At 37.5% G+C, this 17,340-nt stretch overlaps 2 protein-coding genes across 2 annotated transcripts in view; one reads left to right on the top strand and one right to left on the bottom strand.

Annotated features, from left to right (window-relative positions):
• The first annotated feature begins 827 nt into the window (after nt 1-827).
• Nucleotides 828-1,342, top strand: LOC108144271 (selenoprotein BthD). The gene has a single exon (XM_017268956.2). It carries the CDS (start codon nt 878-880, stop codon nt 1,310-1,312), a length of 435 nt encoding a protein of 144 aa, XP_017124445.1. The 5' UTR covers nt 828-877; the 3' UTR covers nt 1,313-1,342.
• A 9,897-nt stretch (nt 1,343-11,239) lies between these two features.
• The window catches only part of LOC108144513, a 29,617-nt gene continuing 23,516 nt past the window's right edge, over nt 11,240-17,340 (bottom strand). The window contains exons 2-3 of the mRNA XM_017269452.2: nt 12,053-12,213; nt 11,240-11,971 (exon numbers count right to left, since the gene is read on the bottom strand). Coding sequence (XP_017124941.1) covers nt 11,912-11,971; nt 12,053-12,213 — 221 coding nt within the window. The 3' untranslated portion in view covers nt 11,240-11,911. The remainder of the gene's footprint in view (nt 11,972-12,052; nt 12,214-17,340) is intronic.

Below are 17,340 nucleotides of genomic sequence, written 5' to 3' on the forward strand. Positions count from 1 at the left end.
ATTATTTGTTTTTAAAATTGGTTTTAATAAATGTCTTAATGAGAGTTTAACGAATATCTTACGATAGCGTTTTAGATACAAGGTTTCTGTAAAAAAACAACATGTTAGAAGAATTTTGTTATTAACTTTAATATATATTTTATAATTATTTTCCTTTAAAACAACTTATTTATATTAAAACCTTTAAGGGTACAAGAAAATCGAATTAAAACCGTCATTGTGGTATAAAAATATTTGCTTTAAATACTTTATTTTTTTAATGTTTTCATTTTATTGTTTATGCATGTTTGTGTCCAACAATATATTATTGTTATGCATAGAATTTGTTGAGTAGCTGCTCTGCATGAATATAGACAGTGCCATAAATTGACGTCTATATTAAAGCTTTGTGGACATGGGTACATATATATCCGAATCTATATATAGTATATACACTAGAATAAAGAGAAATGTTTACCGCCGGAGCCAATGGAGGCATTTGCTTATGCATCCATTCGATTTGGTTTTTCTTTTTTTGAATTTTTTTTTTTCAAAGGCGGCTGCGTTGTCAGTCAATGTAGCCAAATTAACAACCGAATGGTTGTTGCACGGTTTTTTCGTGTGCGTGTCCTCAAAAGTTGTTGGCTCTTTCAGATTGTCATGCGTTTTAAAAATAGACAAAATAAAAATATTCTGGACAGAGCTGCGCACTTTGAAAATACAAAATAAGATTTATGGTTTACGGTACTTGGCTAGAAAATCATTAAATTCCCAAAAAGCAATCAATCAAAACAATTATGAATTAAGAAATTGTCAGCATGCGAAATTCGGCAGGCTTTGTTTAGTGAATCATTTATTTTTCAGGCAGCCTATTTTGAAATTCTAAAATTCAAAAGAAATGGCTCCCAAGGGACCGGGAAAAAAGAAAAAGGAGGTAGACTGGGCCGACGAGGAGCATTTCAGTAAGGAGCGTTCGATGATCTACATTGAGCATACGTACGAGTGTCCCATTTTCCAGACCAAGGCCGACGAGTTTGGCTCGTTTCTGCAGCAGAAGATTCCGGAGCGCAAGTTCCAGCTGGTGAAGAACCGGTATGGTCACCAGGTGCCCCGCGAAGGAGCCTTCGAGATAGGCTTCTCGCAGAATGCCCGCACCTCCACGCATCTCCTGTGGTCCGGTCTGGAGCGGGGTCCTCCGCGTCGGGATAAGTTTCCCGCGGACTACGAACTGCTGGTGCCCGATGTGAACAGGATACTCAAGAAATTCTATCCCGACAAGGCTGTGGGCGTGCTCGACGAGGATGATGGGGACGGGGAGGCAGAGGACCTGTAAACCTGTATTACAAATATATTTTCGAAATTATTATTAAGTCTTTACCATAACAATGGGCATGATAAGGCGTGAAAAGTAAACAATCAGCCAGGGGGAGACCTGTTGGAGCAACTTTAAGACGTCATCCACCCACGTTAAATGCTCAGCGATTAGTGCGATTCTTGTTTGGCTTTCGGCTTTTGGCTTTTGTGTGGAATATTGCTCTTATTGTTGCTGCCACCCACCCGGGAACTGACGTCCTGACATCACCAGTTGACAGCTCTTTTCAAAAGTTAAATGCTTAAATCGACCAGAATAATTAACCAAACACAATACTCGCACATCAGCAGTCACCCGTAATGTTCGTATATATATGTATATATATATATATACCCCATAGTTAAATATGTATATTCAGCATGGCCCGGGGACATTAGCGACGTCCTATTGTCTGCCAGAGAAATCAAAGCGACAGCATCGGGGATTGTGGTGGGTGACACTATCTCGTTCGCTCGGTGTTGACACAACAAATAACCGAACACACAATTCCAATGCACACAATCGAAAAAGAATAGTCGAAACATTTTAAATTGAAAGCTGAATTTGAAACAATAGATAGAAGGCATGCGATTTGCAAGTTATATCTTGAATACTCTAACAAAAACCCTTTCATCCTTTAAGTCTTATATTAATTTCTGATTTTATTTCGCATTTACATCTTCATTTAAAAGTAAATAAATTCCAAATGCATTGCCCAGTAGTTCTTAAAGTTTGCATAAAGCCCATGTTATACAATACCAAATAAATCGCTGCTCGTTGGGTAAAACCATTTTCCTTACTAAAACCCTTAGATAAGCCCTTTTGCCAGTGTGTTGCCTCAAAAGAAAGAGAACACATCCATTGCGGATGAATTTGAAAATTGCAATGTGGCAGCAGCACAATGGCCAGCAAGCTAGGAAAGTGGCTGGAAATAAATAAATTGGGAAACCAAAATAACATCGACAAAGGGCCACACAATTTTTCCCCATTGCGAACCGTCGAGGGGAAAAGCCAACAAGTCGTGAAAATCCAAAGCAAATTACATTGTTGGCCAACAGCAATGACAATAACAAATACCATGCAGCTGGGGGCTAGCTGACCCTTGGGGCTAATACTATTCCTATTCCTATTACTATTCGTATTCCAACATTAAAACTACGAGAAAATGTTGCAGTGGAAACAAAACAGGACCGGGGTATCCTTTCTGATGATTATGTGTGTGCAAATGCAAAACTATGGCCAGAGTTTTCCTCGCTTCGGATCAACATGCAAATTAGCCTGGGTTGCAGATGGTTTTTTGATTGACCGTTATGGTGGCTGACTTCCAGCCATGTTTTTGACGGAGTGCAGGGGCTAATTTGAATATTACGTATACGTCATGCTCAGCAAGGAATTACAGGGCGCTGTTTTGTTTCATTTTGCCTTGACCACCGGACAAAAGCGATAAAGCCAACTTTTGCACATATTTAGCGCACATCATTAATATTAATATATAAAGGCTGGTAAAAAATGGCGGGCAAGCCAAAAACGCAGCCAAGAATAACAAAAGCTGAACATTTTTCGGGCGGCATTCCGATGATTTCAACAGATTTTATGCGACCGGCACAAAGAGATGTCAGCGGTACATTATTCGTGTCACAATTTATTTGGGGGCAGCCAGCGTCATCTGGGGAAGTGGGTTAATGTCCAGCCCGGCGAATGGCCATGGATATGCAGCCCGATCTCTGGAGGTGGAAGTGGATGTGGATCTTGGGCCCTGCCCGCATGTGTCAGCTGTCACTGGGAAATCGAAGGGAAAACCACACGCCAAGGACAAGCCAGGACGATTGCCAAAAGGGCGAAGTAAAAGGAGCTTTAATGGAAACAGACCGCAACATTTTGCATTAGAGTGCGAGTGCTGGTGCAATTCCCGGCCAAAAGCGGAAGTGGAGCGGGAGTAGGTGTTGTTGGCCCGTTGGCCAAAACCCGTTTGGCAATGCCAGCCAATGCCGTCCTGATGTAAAAATAATCTACGCAGGCAAACCGAAATGTTGTGTTATTTTTGAGTTGCATTCCAGAGGAAGAGGAGCATCTCGTTTCCGTTTCGTGATGCCTCGGGATGGCGTTACATTCGGAGCACGTTCAGTGTGCTATCAATAGCTCTATCTATCCAATATGCCATATCCCATATCGTATATCCCATATGCCATTTCCTTCATACCCATTGCTTATCCATGGGGGTGCAACAAATTGCAGCCGGATTTAAGGGCCATTTATTTAGCAGCGATGCGAAGGCGAATGGCAAATGCCAGATGCTGCCATTTTAGGCTTTGGCATTTGTTTTATCGCGCCTAGTCGAGGTCGTACTATATGTGGGCATGTGAACGGTGAACGGAGAAGGGTGAAGGGTGAAGGGTGAACGGTGTTAACCGGGCCAAATCCCCATTTAATGAGCCAGCTGAATTGGCCTTTGGCTGATTCCACGCTTAACTGGCTTGCAGATTGCATTTGTCACACCTTAATTAACCAGCTGCGGATGCGAGGAAAGGTCAGGCGTCTCCTTTCCTGTTCATTTTTTTCTTCTTTTTTTTGTGGCCTTCTGAACTTTAACCTATTTTCCCTGGGAGCCTCGTTCTATTTACATGCGTGGCGGCCATAAAAGATTCGGTTTTCCTCACTTTGTTGCCCCGTAGATGATGATTTCTTGGTGGCAAAAGCGGAGACTGAGGAATCAACTAATTAAGCGTAAATTGGCAGCCACAAAATAGGGTTCCCATCAAACGGCTCGGTCCAACGCCCACCAGCCAACTGCCAACTGCCTTGGGGCCACCCACATTGTTACTCTTGTTATTAACATGAAATTAGTTTTCGGCTAACGCTAATTAAAATTTACGACACCTGTTCTCTTTACAAAATATTAATGCTAAAACTCCCAAAAGATCCGGGCAGCTTAAAACGCTTAATCACAGGATCAAAATGCTAAGGTAAACAAAAATAATATTTTTCAAATTTTAAGTTTTGACGTTTACTGTTTGGTTGGCTTAAATAAAAATGGCAGGATAAGCTTTATTTAATCAAATGATTTTATTGGCTGGGGCTATTGGCTATATTAATTTAAAACCAATTAAAAAACATTTAAGATTGATTAATGACCAATTATGAAAATTAAAACATAAAAATGTTTTATAAAGACCTATTAAAATACTGAAAAATAAAGAAATTAAATTTCATTGCGGCCCACAAAAGTCTGACCATGAAAACTTACCCTGAGTATACGTATTCCCACTCCCCAGTCTATAAATAATGAAAGGCACAAAATTCGTAATTACTGTAAGAAATGATCTGAAATACACAAAGAAAATTTTACCTGATGCTGCATAGAAAATTGTTTTTCCCATTGCCACAATTGGGACAATGTCTGGGCATTCCAAATGAGCGCAAATAAAACATTGAACTTTTTATACTGACTGAGGCTTCGTTTTTATTTAATTTTACATATACTTCTGTTGCTGTCATATGTATATATATAATCTCATAAATTAGTTTGTTGTGTATATATATAGAGATTTTTGTTGGTAATACATTTTTTTCCTTATGCCGCAAACGCATATAATTAAATTTCAATATTAATAATGGTATCGTTTGTTTTTTTTTTTTTTTTGTCGTTCCTATTTGTTTTGGGGTTGAACTCGAATCCAGTTTGTTTGGTTCACCAGTTGGAAATAAATATATCTGCATGTACCTATATGTATTTAGACTCGTAGGCAAACTGAAGTAGGTTTTTATTTATAACCATACACATGTACACATCTATATTTCTGGTAGTTCTTGCCGGAGCCGCAGTTGTCATACTACACCCACTGTTCTGTATATTCCGCAGCCGACTCCATTTCATTTACATTATACATTTATAACCATAATAATTTACAAGTTAAATGGCTTAGAAATTATTAGTAGGACTTCCTGTGTGGGCTACCATACGTACATAATACATAAAACACTTTCTAATTAAAGTTAAAAACATCTTCCTTTGGTGGCCTCATCATACTTCGTTCCTGCTCTTTTCGTCCTGTTTTTCTCTGTTTGTGTTCGATTTGGTCTATTTACATAGTGACAATTTCTAAATTACTTAGACTTCGTTATAGCCTTCCACTTTGTTCTGTATTTACATTGCATATCGATTGAATAAAATGTTTCGCAGACTTTTCTTGACTTTTGGTTTAAGTTAACATAAGAACGTTAAAGGAAAATCCCTCTCCAGGTTGTTAGGTATATATATTTTGGTATTTAACATTTAAAAACTAATTTAGTTAAAATACTTTTAATTTTAGTTCAAACTGGGCGTTCCATTTGGTGCATTTAAAAATAGTGCAAAAATACATTTGTCAAAAATTTTGGTGCATACTTTGAGGCGGTGCTATATAATCACAACATTTACAATTTAAGTGCATTTGCTTGTCAGTGTGTCTGTTTGGTGTGTGTGTGTGAGTGCGGGGGTGGGTGTGTATGGGGTATGTGCAGATAGTCTAGACCTAATTAAACATCAGAGTCGAACTCATCGGCCTGCTTGAGTGGTGTTTTTGTGGAGATTCCGCTCAAAAGTGTCAATTGAGGACGGATTGCTTTTAAGCCTTGATTGTGTGCATGTTAAAGGGAATGTATGTCCGAGTTTTGGGGCCTATTCTATTCGGAACTCTCCTTGCGGCCTCCTCCACATACATTTCGATTTGCATTAAGGTACTTGTGACTACTTATGTTTATAGCTCGAAAATATTCTTTTGATTCCATTTAAAACGGGCCATACCTGATGATTGGGATTATGACTTCGCCCTGTGCGTCCAAAGCTAAACGAGGGTGTTCGTGTATGTCTGGATGTCTGAAATTCGGGATCTTGGTGCCGTGGAAGACTCTCGAGGGCCAATTCCTCGATTAGTTTGCTTTCCTCATCGCTCGGAATATCTTTTTATTTTTTGTGGTGCTGATTCGTGCAATTACTACAACAACGATGCACATAAAATAGAATCACTAATTAATCAGGATCGAATACGAATTCAGGTGTCCTCGCTATCATCATTATTTTTAGGTAAGTGCAATTGTGGTGCATTTCAATACATATAATTTATGTTTTTCCCTTTTTGATTTGGTATAATTAATTATCACATAAAATGTGCAACAGTGCAAAATTGTTTATGCTAATTGTTTGTCTCATAATTTGTCTCGCTAATTGTTTCAATTGAACATAAATTAATAGAGCTGGCGACAGTGTGTGTGTAGGTTGTTGTGGAATTTTAATGAATTACATGAATACTTAATGGTATCAATTTAGGTTGATAAATAATATTTGTGTGCCACAAATAATTGCAAGTAAATTAGATGATAATTTGAAAAGAGTAATTGAATACATTTTGGAATAACAAATAAAAGAAAAATTAAAACAGTTTTAAAAGCTACTTCTGAAGCTAAGCTACTGAATCCCCTTTAGCTGCACCACTTGTTTTAAACGCTCTTAAATTCTGCAAAATACTCAGAGGCTCTTCACTTTCGAATTGACTTGTGTGTTGATCAAATTGCATTTACGAACAATTTATTTTCGGCAATTTGCATACAAAACCTTGCAACAACGTATTGGAAAATATTTGTATTTTGCATTTCACTTTGGATTGTTTTTAGACAGACAGTTCTAGCGACTTCATTTGGTTTTTGGTGGTGAGCGATAATTGTTTACTTGTGAGCGGAGTAAAAGTGGCATTAAATTGCATCAGTGGCTCTGGTTGTTTAAGCATTAAGTCCGGCTTTTTGTGGCATGTGGTCATAAAAAGCTGGCCCGAATCAATGACTACAACACCTGACGCACATTGAAGGTCACTTTAAGTCGATGTCTGTGGGCTGTGGCTTGTTAATGTTTCTCGTTGTTTCAGCTTTGTATGCAGCCTCCAATGCCTTAATAAATTGCCTGGAGCAAAAGTTTTCGTACACAAACTTTTCAACGTTCTTTCAGGTGCAATCTTAGATCTTACTAAACACGGATCTACATCAAGTACATATATTAATCTGGTTGAATAGTATTTTTTAAGCGATGGCCAACACTTTTGTGCTCAGCAAAAGCAGCAAGTTTATATAATTACCTCTTGCAGGTATACTCCTAATTTTACTAACATTTATACTTAATACGTGGATAATAGTCATTTAAATATATTTTTTCTTAATTTTTTTCCATTCGCTGACGGCTTAGAAGCTTTGTCAATTTCAATTTCAAAATCTCAATACCGAAAATATGCATTTCGCCAAACCTATCCTTGTTTTCTCGCAAACATTTGACATTTACTTTCATTAAAGTTTACGTTTGTGCTGTGACTTATTTTTCTGTATTTTACTTGGGGAACAATATAAAAGTAAAGCTATTTTCTAGACCTTGTTGAAAAGTTTGTCTGACCGCCAAGTGAAGAGCTCTATGTGGCCAAAGGACTAGGGCACCCAAGAGTGCCCGTTGTAACTTACCAAACGGCATGCAACAAGGATCCAAGGATTCCTGGGATAATCTCAAACTTTGCGGCCTCAGGTGTTCTTCAGCAGGGAAATAAAAGCACTTTGGGAAATGTTCTTAGCTTGCCACAACTAAGAGCTGAATTACGAACTCAAAAGGGTAAATATGTGCACTATGTTTTCGAATCCATGAGAAGGTTATAGGATGATATTTGATCGCCTGCATGTGTGTTCAACTTACTTGTTGTGAGTGTTGTTCTGGTGTCGTTGTTGTTGTTTTGGTGTAGAGAAAATTATATGTAGTGTAGCTAAGTATTCTGGAAATTCTTGTGAGAGAGTAACAAAGTGAAAATCAGAAATGCATGTTTGGGTTTCGTTTTCAGTGTATATTAAGTTGTGTATTTGTTTTTCATTTTTTCTTCGTTTTTTTTTTTGTGTATTTTCTTGTTTTTTTCTGCATTATCATATATTCGTATAATATATAATTAATTATTATAAGTAGTTAAGAAACTGTTGTTAAATTAAAAGGGGGAATTATGCTAAAACTAGACCTCGTTCACCAGTGAAATTAGTGTGAGAAAGATAGAGACAGTTACAGCGAGATCAAAAAGAGGCTGGCGAAAATTATTTACAGCAAATAGTAATTAAAGGGAGTTGGGTAAGACGAAATCAATAAAATTGATAGACCGTGTTTTCGTTTTCGTTTCTTTCGATTCGACAATTTGTGCAAATGGCATTCGGATTTTCTGAATGCCATTTGCTGCTCATAGTTAATTATATTCTCCATCTTTCTCTTTGATCTTTTGTTTCTAAGTTTCATTTTTCGTCTGCGAATATACAAATACAAATAAATACAAGTTCAAGGGCTGTCGAGTGTACTATATATTCTTAAATATATGTTTATATTTGTATGTGTGTGTGTATGTACCTATGGTTGTGTGTATATGTGTATGTATTTGTTTAACATTCAACAATTGTTTTTTTTTTTTTGTTTTTAGCTTTATATTTTGTATTTGCCCTTTTTTGGATTTCCCCTCGCTACTTTCTCTTTACGTGGTATTCAAAAAATAAATTTAAAACTAAATACTCTACAATTGTAAAACGTTTTAAAATTAAGAAATAAAGATTTTCCACTAATTTAGACGTAATATGTTTATTTACAAATTCTTGTTTTATACACAATACTGTTTTCTGTGAGAGCGCACAAGACGCAAAAGGCTTAATTAGAAAAATAATCTATTTCTTCAATAGGCTGGAAATTATGGAAATCAAACGAAAATGTATAGAAAAGATAATTGAAACATTATTAAAACGATCTTCGTTAGTACTTCGTTCAGTTGGAACCTAAAATCAATTTAAATTTACTCTTCGCTTTTGTTATTTACAGTCGAACTTGTGTCTTTTCATTTGGGTTTGTCCTTATAGAAGTTGTCGTTTTGCTTTTAAAATTTCGTTCATGTTTTTGTTAGGATTATAGAAAAATAGGCCAAAAATATATGTATTTGTATGTCTGTGTGTGTGTGTTTTCTATACCTTTACCTCAATTTTCGTTCGTTCAAAAAATGTGATTAAAACTTTTGTTCGTCTTTGATTTGTTTTCGGGTTTTGTCCTCTGGTTGTAGTTGTTTAGTGCGCATTTGTTCTTCTTGTTTGGATTTTCAATTTGTGCATAATTTCAAGGATTACAATTAATTGCATATACATACATTATTCGTGTTCGTATTCGTATTCGTTATGGTAGTTAGCTTTTACTTAGAGTTATACACACGTTGTCTTGCGTTAAGTATTTTCGTATGGTATAGAAATTGTTATTATTAATTTACTTTCATTTATATTTAAAGGTGGGTTATTTTGCAGTTATTTATGTAAATGTTTTACTGAATCATTCAATTAAAAGAAAACACCAAGTTTGTCTCCTATTTATACTTTTCGGTTATCGGTTAATAACGAAGATCGTTGATATAGGAGGGCAGGAGGTTGGGGATCGATGTGAAATAAAAACTTATTCGTAAACGTATTCTCAATTAGATTTATATAATTTGTTAGCAATTTTATATACGTACTGTGTATAAGATATGAAATTTTATTGCTCGCAATTTCATATGTTATTCCGTTTTAAATAAGTAAACATGTCTGCGTTTTCGCACAAACACAAAACGATTAAGTAACATGCATACGTTGGACCGAGTAAAATGTACAGAAATAATCGATTGATTGCAACTCCATTAAGTCAAGCGTTGTTAAAATATGCATATTATGTGTCTGGTAAAATTAAAAACGGAAATCGAACTCGAAACTTGGAGGGAAACGCAGGAAATGCAATGCGTGAAAATCGCTTTAGAGGATACTCGATATTATTGTTATTTTGCCATTTATTTTCTCGCGTCCATCTATCCATTGTTATTTGTTTGCGTACACAACCGTTTAAAAATTTTAATTCGTAAATTTCGGCTTAAAAATTTGCTTGATTGTATTTCTTAATTGATTGATTGTGTTGGGAACTCGCCCCCTTTACAGGCATAATAATAATGAATAATTTTCATTGACCAGAACATTATTGGCTTAAGGTTGAATTTTAAGCGTTTCCAATTGGGAGAACAGCGAGAATAGAAACATAGAAAATGATTAGGAATAATAAGAACTGTGATTTGGATAAAAGGACTGGATTAGTTTTAGTAAGCATTTTTACAAGCTTTTCGTTTCGTTTCGTTTATAAGCTTATCGTTTTTATGTATATTTATAAGTCCATTGTTATTTAAATATACTTTAATTATGTAAATAAATTTACTTAACTACAGATAGCTGCCATTTCCGTGAGAACTGTTGTCACCCATGAAAGAAATAAATAAATATCTTTTGTGGAGTTCGGCGTAATCTTTACAGGCAAATAAACATATTAATTGAAAGTATTATTTACACACATGAAGGAAATAAAAACGGAGCGAATCATCTGAAAGGGCGGACGTAGTTTTAATAATGAGATAACTTTAAACCAAAAGACTTAACGTTTTGAAGCCTCAACTATCGAACAAAACTGGGTTTTATATGAAGTCAAGTCTTTTTCTTTATGTAAATGTTTTGCTTCATCTTCTAAGTTGTAAATGTTTTTTTTTGTCGCTAATCTTGCTGTTATTGCATTGTATATAAGTATATTATATTGCACTCATTAGCTTGTTCAGTTATCAGCAATAAAACCTAATGCAATATTTTCCTTCAATTGTATATTTGTTTGTTATTGGTATATGTATACTATTAATATATATTTAATGTCTGTTTTTTCTGTGTATATGTATATATAATTTCATTCTTCTTCTGCTCGCTTGCTTCCTCATGTTTTTATCGCTTTTTTTCTGCTTGCTTCGTTTTGATTTCATTTCTTTTTGTTTATTTAACATTTAAACTTTAATACACGTATAATTAAATAATGTACACGAAATATATTTCATATAGTAAGATATATTTATAATATATTTATTTAATGTATACTAAAAATAGTTAGGCCCAATTTTGTTTTTCCTCATTATCTTCTCTGTTCCTGCGAAACAAATTTCAAATGAACGAAACAAAAAAAAAACAGCTTCGATTTTGTCTTATTTTTGTTGTCCTTTTTTTTTTTTGTTTTGAATTATAATTTAGCTTTAGTATGTATAACTGCGTTTTTTTCTTGGGCTTTCATTAAGTTAATGTTTAATAATAATAGTGTAATAATAATCATACCTTCTCATTAAGCATAATTGCTGCCTCATTTTGTTTTTAATCATAGCTTTCTGTTCTCTTACTTGGCAATCCATTCAGCTTTTTGCAAGCTGCATTTTTATATTCTTTTTGTATAGGTTTCTGTTTTTCTGGGGAATTTCTTGCGAATTTTAAATCTCTCGTCAAAGGACAGGCGGGTGGTTGGCTTGTCTATGTGTGTGTGTGTGTGGGTTTATGTGTTAGTTCTTTTTGAGTAACGTTTAAACTTAATAGGGTTTTTTTTTTGCTTTACTTGGGACACGCTAAAACTAATTTTTTGTCAATAATGTTTAAAGAGAGTTCTCTAGTTGTATTTGTTTGGGGCGTGTGTGTGTGTGTTTAGAGAGAGTGTGTATCAATGTGTGGTTGGTGGGTGGACAGAGCTTAACGCCCTCGCGCCCAGCGCAGTAACGCATCCGCTAACACATCCAAGTGAGCCTTCGTCTGCAAAAATAGTGAAAAGAAAAGGCCATTAAAATGCGATGACATTAAGCATACGCCGCATGGGCTCTCCGTTGAACTTACCGTCTTGTAGAACATGCAGGATCTCCGGTCCTCGTCCTCGCCGTCGGGACAATCGATGAAGCCATCGCACAGCACATGATCGTCTATGCAGCGGTATCGGCCCTGCCGGTCGGGAATCGGGCAGGCAAACCGCTCCATGCCATCCATGGCGGTTGGACACTCTGCAACGAGAACGCAAACAAAAACGGTTGACAGTCAGTCAAAATGGCTTTCGATTGTTCGTTAGCTGGAGGAAAGAAGTTGGAGCAGCAGCAAGAAGAAGCCCAGGTAAGAAGCCCCAAACTTTTCCCATAAATCGTTCAGTGCAAAAACTTTTGCACACGCTAATGTCTGCCATGATTTGCGTCCAAATGTTGCAACTTGCGAACCGGCGCATATAAGTATGCTATGCTTATTTTTTTTCCACCCCAACTGCATTTGTTTGTGTGGCCGCTTAGCAGGTTTTTGCTGTTATAAATAGTTTCACATTCGCTACTTTACTACTTTCTGCGGCTGATTCGCCGGGAGGGGAAATCCAGCGGGGAAAGTCGGGTGGAAAATGGCTGAGTGAAATCCAGGCTTGGCTGGCTTCGCCTGCACCGACGCCGCCGCCACCGCCGGCGAACAACAACAACAACAGCAAACTGAAATACAAACTTTACTTTTTGTGGCATTTCACTTTGTGCGCTCGCCTTTTCTCCATTCTCGTGTGCCATTTTTTTCCGCTGCCTTCTACCAACAAATACATAAAAATAAATCACTTGTAGGACATGTTGGCGCCTCCGGTTTAGTTTTGCTGCCACTGCCACATGTGTATGTGTATGTGTATGTATATGTGAATGCCGGTTGCATGTTTGTGTATTGTCAGTGTAGGTTTTCCCACCCACTTTCCCGCACCCTTTTCCCAAGTTTCCCCAATTGCCATTTCCGCCATTCGCCTTGCTCTTGCAAAACTTTCCTGTGCTATTTTTGGCTGCATCCAAAATTATTCTGTTCTTTTCTAGTCTGCTCTGGTTTTTGCCACGCGACCAGCTTTGCCACTTAATAATTGTGTATTTTATTTCTGCTTTTCCCGGAAATGAAAATCACTTGGCAAGGTGTTTCAAGCTTCACTTTAACATGATAATGATTAAATAAACTATCATCGTGTGGTTGAGAGAACTTATTCTATTTATTAAATTTATCTGCCTCCCGAAAACTTTCTGATTATTTCTAAGCTTTCATATTTCCTATTTTTCTTCTTTCTGGCTTAGATGTCTGCTTTTCTGCTGTTATGGTAAAATAGTTATGAAACAAGTATACTGCTGACTATATGAAATTGTTATGAAATAAATATACTGCTGTCTATATTTAATTGTAATGGAATAAATACATATATTTCTAGTCAGACTTATTTATATTTATTTTTAGTACCTAATATATATGTATAATTAACAAGACTATTAGCATTATGCTGTCTATATGAAGTTGTTAATAAATTCATTTCCATGACAGGCTTATATACAATTTCAATTACCTATACATTTATTTAGCATGATAATGATTTAATAAACTATTAAACTCTGGTTGAGTGAACTTATTCAATTTATTATAATTTTCTGTCCCGCAAAAACTACTTTATTGTTTTTGGACTATCCCGTTCTCTATCATTTTATGTTTTGTGCAAATTGTTATTTCAAACTCTTGTTGAGTTCTATTAAGTAAATTGTTCCGCCTCTCAAAAGCATTCAAATTTATACGATATAAATTTCAAAATTGTTATTATAGGCCAAAGCATATTCTAAATTGGCTGTCTCTATAAATTGTAAAATTGTCGTTCGTGTGAAACTGTGTGTTTTTTGCAACAAAACAATTCAGAAATGTGTATACAATTTGCATAAATGTTTGTTATCATTGTCACAACCTGCCATGCTAATCAAATAGGGTGATTCACTAGCAGCTGCTGTGAGCTCACCTTAAATTAATTTTATTTTCTTTGCACACGCTCCAGTCGTGTCAAGTGCATTCCATTCATTAAGTTGATCCGTCTGCCCGAAACTAACATAAGTGGTGCTAGCTGCCAGCTGCCAGCTGCCTTTCAGCAGTTGTCAGGTTTGTTTTGTTGCAACTGCGAGTGCGATTGCAAATGCAAATGCAAAATCACCTGACAAAGCATAAATGTGAGCAGTGCATCAGTGGCATTGGCAGAAACCCGACACTCGACTGTTTGTGTCTCCCCGTTGGGTATTTTCCATTGGGTGTGGGTACTGCGACTCCCCGTTTCGACGGAATGTTGTTCGGCTGTCAGAAAGGAATCAATTGATGTCTCTTTCTGCCAGCCGCCAGCTGCAAGTTCGCTTCGTTAGGCACCTGACTGCGTCTACCTTGCCGGCTTTTCCTGGCTTTTTCTGGCTTTTCCTGGCTTTCGACTCCAACTGCGTGGCGTGCCAAAGAGCCATTTGCATTTTGAAGAGCGGCCACATCTACTGCGCCACGTTGGCTACGTTTACGGTTACGGCTACGGCTGCGCTTACGATGAAGATGATGATGGCGATGATTCAGTTAATGGTGCCTAGTGAATGGTGAACGGCGATGACAATGTCGACGCACCGCAGGCGCTTCAACCGATTGCCATTTATCAACTTCGTTGGACGCCGCCGCATAATTGCATCAATGGACACTTGGGCACGTTTTAACTTTCGAGGCGTATGGGGGTGGGGGGCTGCTTTATGCAGATTTCTGCATATCTGCATACATTACGCATACGCAGTGTAGTCGCGCAACCAAAAATCCCATTAGTTTTATTGCCAGCGAAGGAGCTGCTGTACTATATCGGGCAATGCTGTTGTTTCTGCAACCCACATTTTGTACTTTGAACTTAATTTCACACACAAATAACTTGCAAATTGTTGCAACGTTGTAAAGTTGAAGGAAATTTCGGTCGCATTTGCTAGCTTGCTCTTTTTTGGGCCAAGTCAGCCAAGTTCCCAACCGCTTGCACCACCCCCCGAAACCAGAGAACCCACTGAACTCACCCACTCAGTCAGTCAGTTAGCTAACTGCTGAGGCTATTGAACTTTAAATTGATTTTTGCGCTTGTTTGCTAGTTCTGTTCGTCTCCTTTCTCCGTTCGGGTGGCTTGAATTGCAGCTAACCGGTGGGTGGCAATGGGTCTGCTTTAGTTCTGGCTCTTCTGCTGCTTCTGGTGGTGCTTCTGACTCGGCTTTTGCCTCCGGTGGTGCTTATCGTTGTTGCAATAAATCGAAACAAGCGACACCACCTATTATTCTGCCTTGGAACAGGGTGAATGGCATACTTTCTGATGGACGGGCCAAATTAATACATATATTTTATTTAGCGATAAACAATCAAACTTCCATAACTGTGTCAGATTGAATATTCGTGCAGAAATAACTTTGAAATAATCGTCTTTTCCTGTACTTATTGAATGCCATCAATAAAAATTCAAGCTACCAAAGAAGGTACTTATTCAAATTAAATGATGCCACAAAACTTTCAATCACACGCCTAAAGGAATGCTTATAAAATAGTTGTCATTGCCCTCTTTTAAAAACATTTTTATGGGGTTTAATCATTAACATCTTAATTATCCAGTAAAAATAGGTATCGACCAATGACAACACTTTATTTCAACTATGTTCTTGATTTCAAACTAAGCACTGCACAAGCTATATTCCTTACTCCATACTTTTATACAATTTTAATTTCAAACGATAAAGGCAGAAAAAGAAATACTCGCACAGTTTTTTTTTACAGAATGCCAAACAACATCGCAGATAGCTATAATCACATGTCAACAAGATACACTTGCAATATCCGATGGAAATTGTGAAACTTCTTTTGACATTCGAGTGCATCTTTCTTGCTATGCAAATCAGCATCGCACGAGGCAACTGTACCCAAAGTTTCAGCATTTCAGCCATTCCAAGCTTAAGAGAATGAACGCATGTTGACACTAAGACACCCGGGAAACAGCAACAACAATGGTGGCCAACAAGCCACAGGAACAACAACACGTCGGGTGTCAAAAAATCAAAAGCATAAAAAGGATTTGGCTGTTGCCAAGCCAAGGAGCAATAGCTAAGGCGATGACTATACACTCGAAGGATGGGGGCCGAAACTCGCTTTTAGCCAAAAAGTGCCAACTGATGCTATTTTTGTCGCACGACAGACGTATCCATCGTATACGTAATGCAGGAGCAGTGAGCTTTCGCGTGGAGTTCGTGGCGAAAAATAAGTCGCAAAAATTTGTAACAAAGTTCGCGTAGTGAGAAAACCTTTTGCTCCCACACATACACATAGAGAAAAAAAAGGAAAGATTGAGAGAAAAGTGGATGGAGGATGGGGGATGGAGAGCTGCAAACGCCTGTTGTCTCGTCACAGTGGCGCCTAAAAGGCTGCCAACAATAATAACAAAACCCACGAAAAGAGAGCAAGCTGCACACAGATGCAGTCTCTGTGTGTGTGCTTAAGTGTGGTTGTATGTGTGTGCGGAAGCGCCAGCCAAAGGAAACAGCGCGCAACGATTTTGCAGCAATAAATTGATAGTTTTATGTGGCGCACATAAACAGGAGCAGGCGGCAAAGAATCGAATAATGGTGGGTGGCAAGTCCTGGGACATTAAACTCGCGTCTTTACACTTACACCCCCCTTCCTTGCCGCCCACTCCACCCCACTCCATAGTTCGACCGTAAATAGCAAAAGGCAATGCATAAAACAAAAGGCTGAGCAAATTTATAAATGACAACTACAAAATTGATGGGCTTTTGCCATTCTGTGCGACCCTTCCATTGATTCCATGCTATTCTTGGCCATTTGTCGTGTTGAAAATTTCACTTTTTGGGCCTGACACATTTTCCTCCACTAACGTTGTCCTTTATCAAAACTGAACTCACTGTTTGTCAAGTTTCAGCACGAAAAGCTGGACGACCAACCAGCAGCAGCAGTAGCAACAAATTGAGGTGTTCCCCGAATAAAATAATAAGACGCTGCCTGTCATAATTTGTTCGTCTTTTTCCCTTTTCCATAGCCGTAATAAGGTTTTGATTAAATTTGTTGCTCAAATGTATTTGCCAGGCGAAAATCTTCCGTTTTGCTGTCTATTATTTTAGGACTTCTTTTGCCGGGGATCGTCTTTCTTCGGCGTTTTTGGGCTTGGCATTTTTTTTTTTTATTTTGGGTAGCAGGTTTTCGGAAAGGTCCCAGCATCTAGTCTCACTTCAATTAATTTAACATATTTTTTTGAGTCCCTCCTACGCACAAAAAATGGCCGCAGGTTAGCTTTCCTTCATTTTGTTTTCCTGCTTTTT

This window comes from Drosophila elegans, unplaced genomic scaffold (assembly GCF_018152505.1).
Source record: "Drosophila elegans isolate 14027-0461.03 unplaced genomic scaffold, ASM1815250v1 contig_183, whole genome shotgun sequence".
Taxonomy (NCBI): Eukaryota; Metazoa; Arthropoda; class Insecta; order Diptera; family Drosophilidae; genus Drosophila; species Drosophila elegans.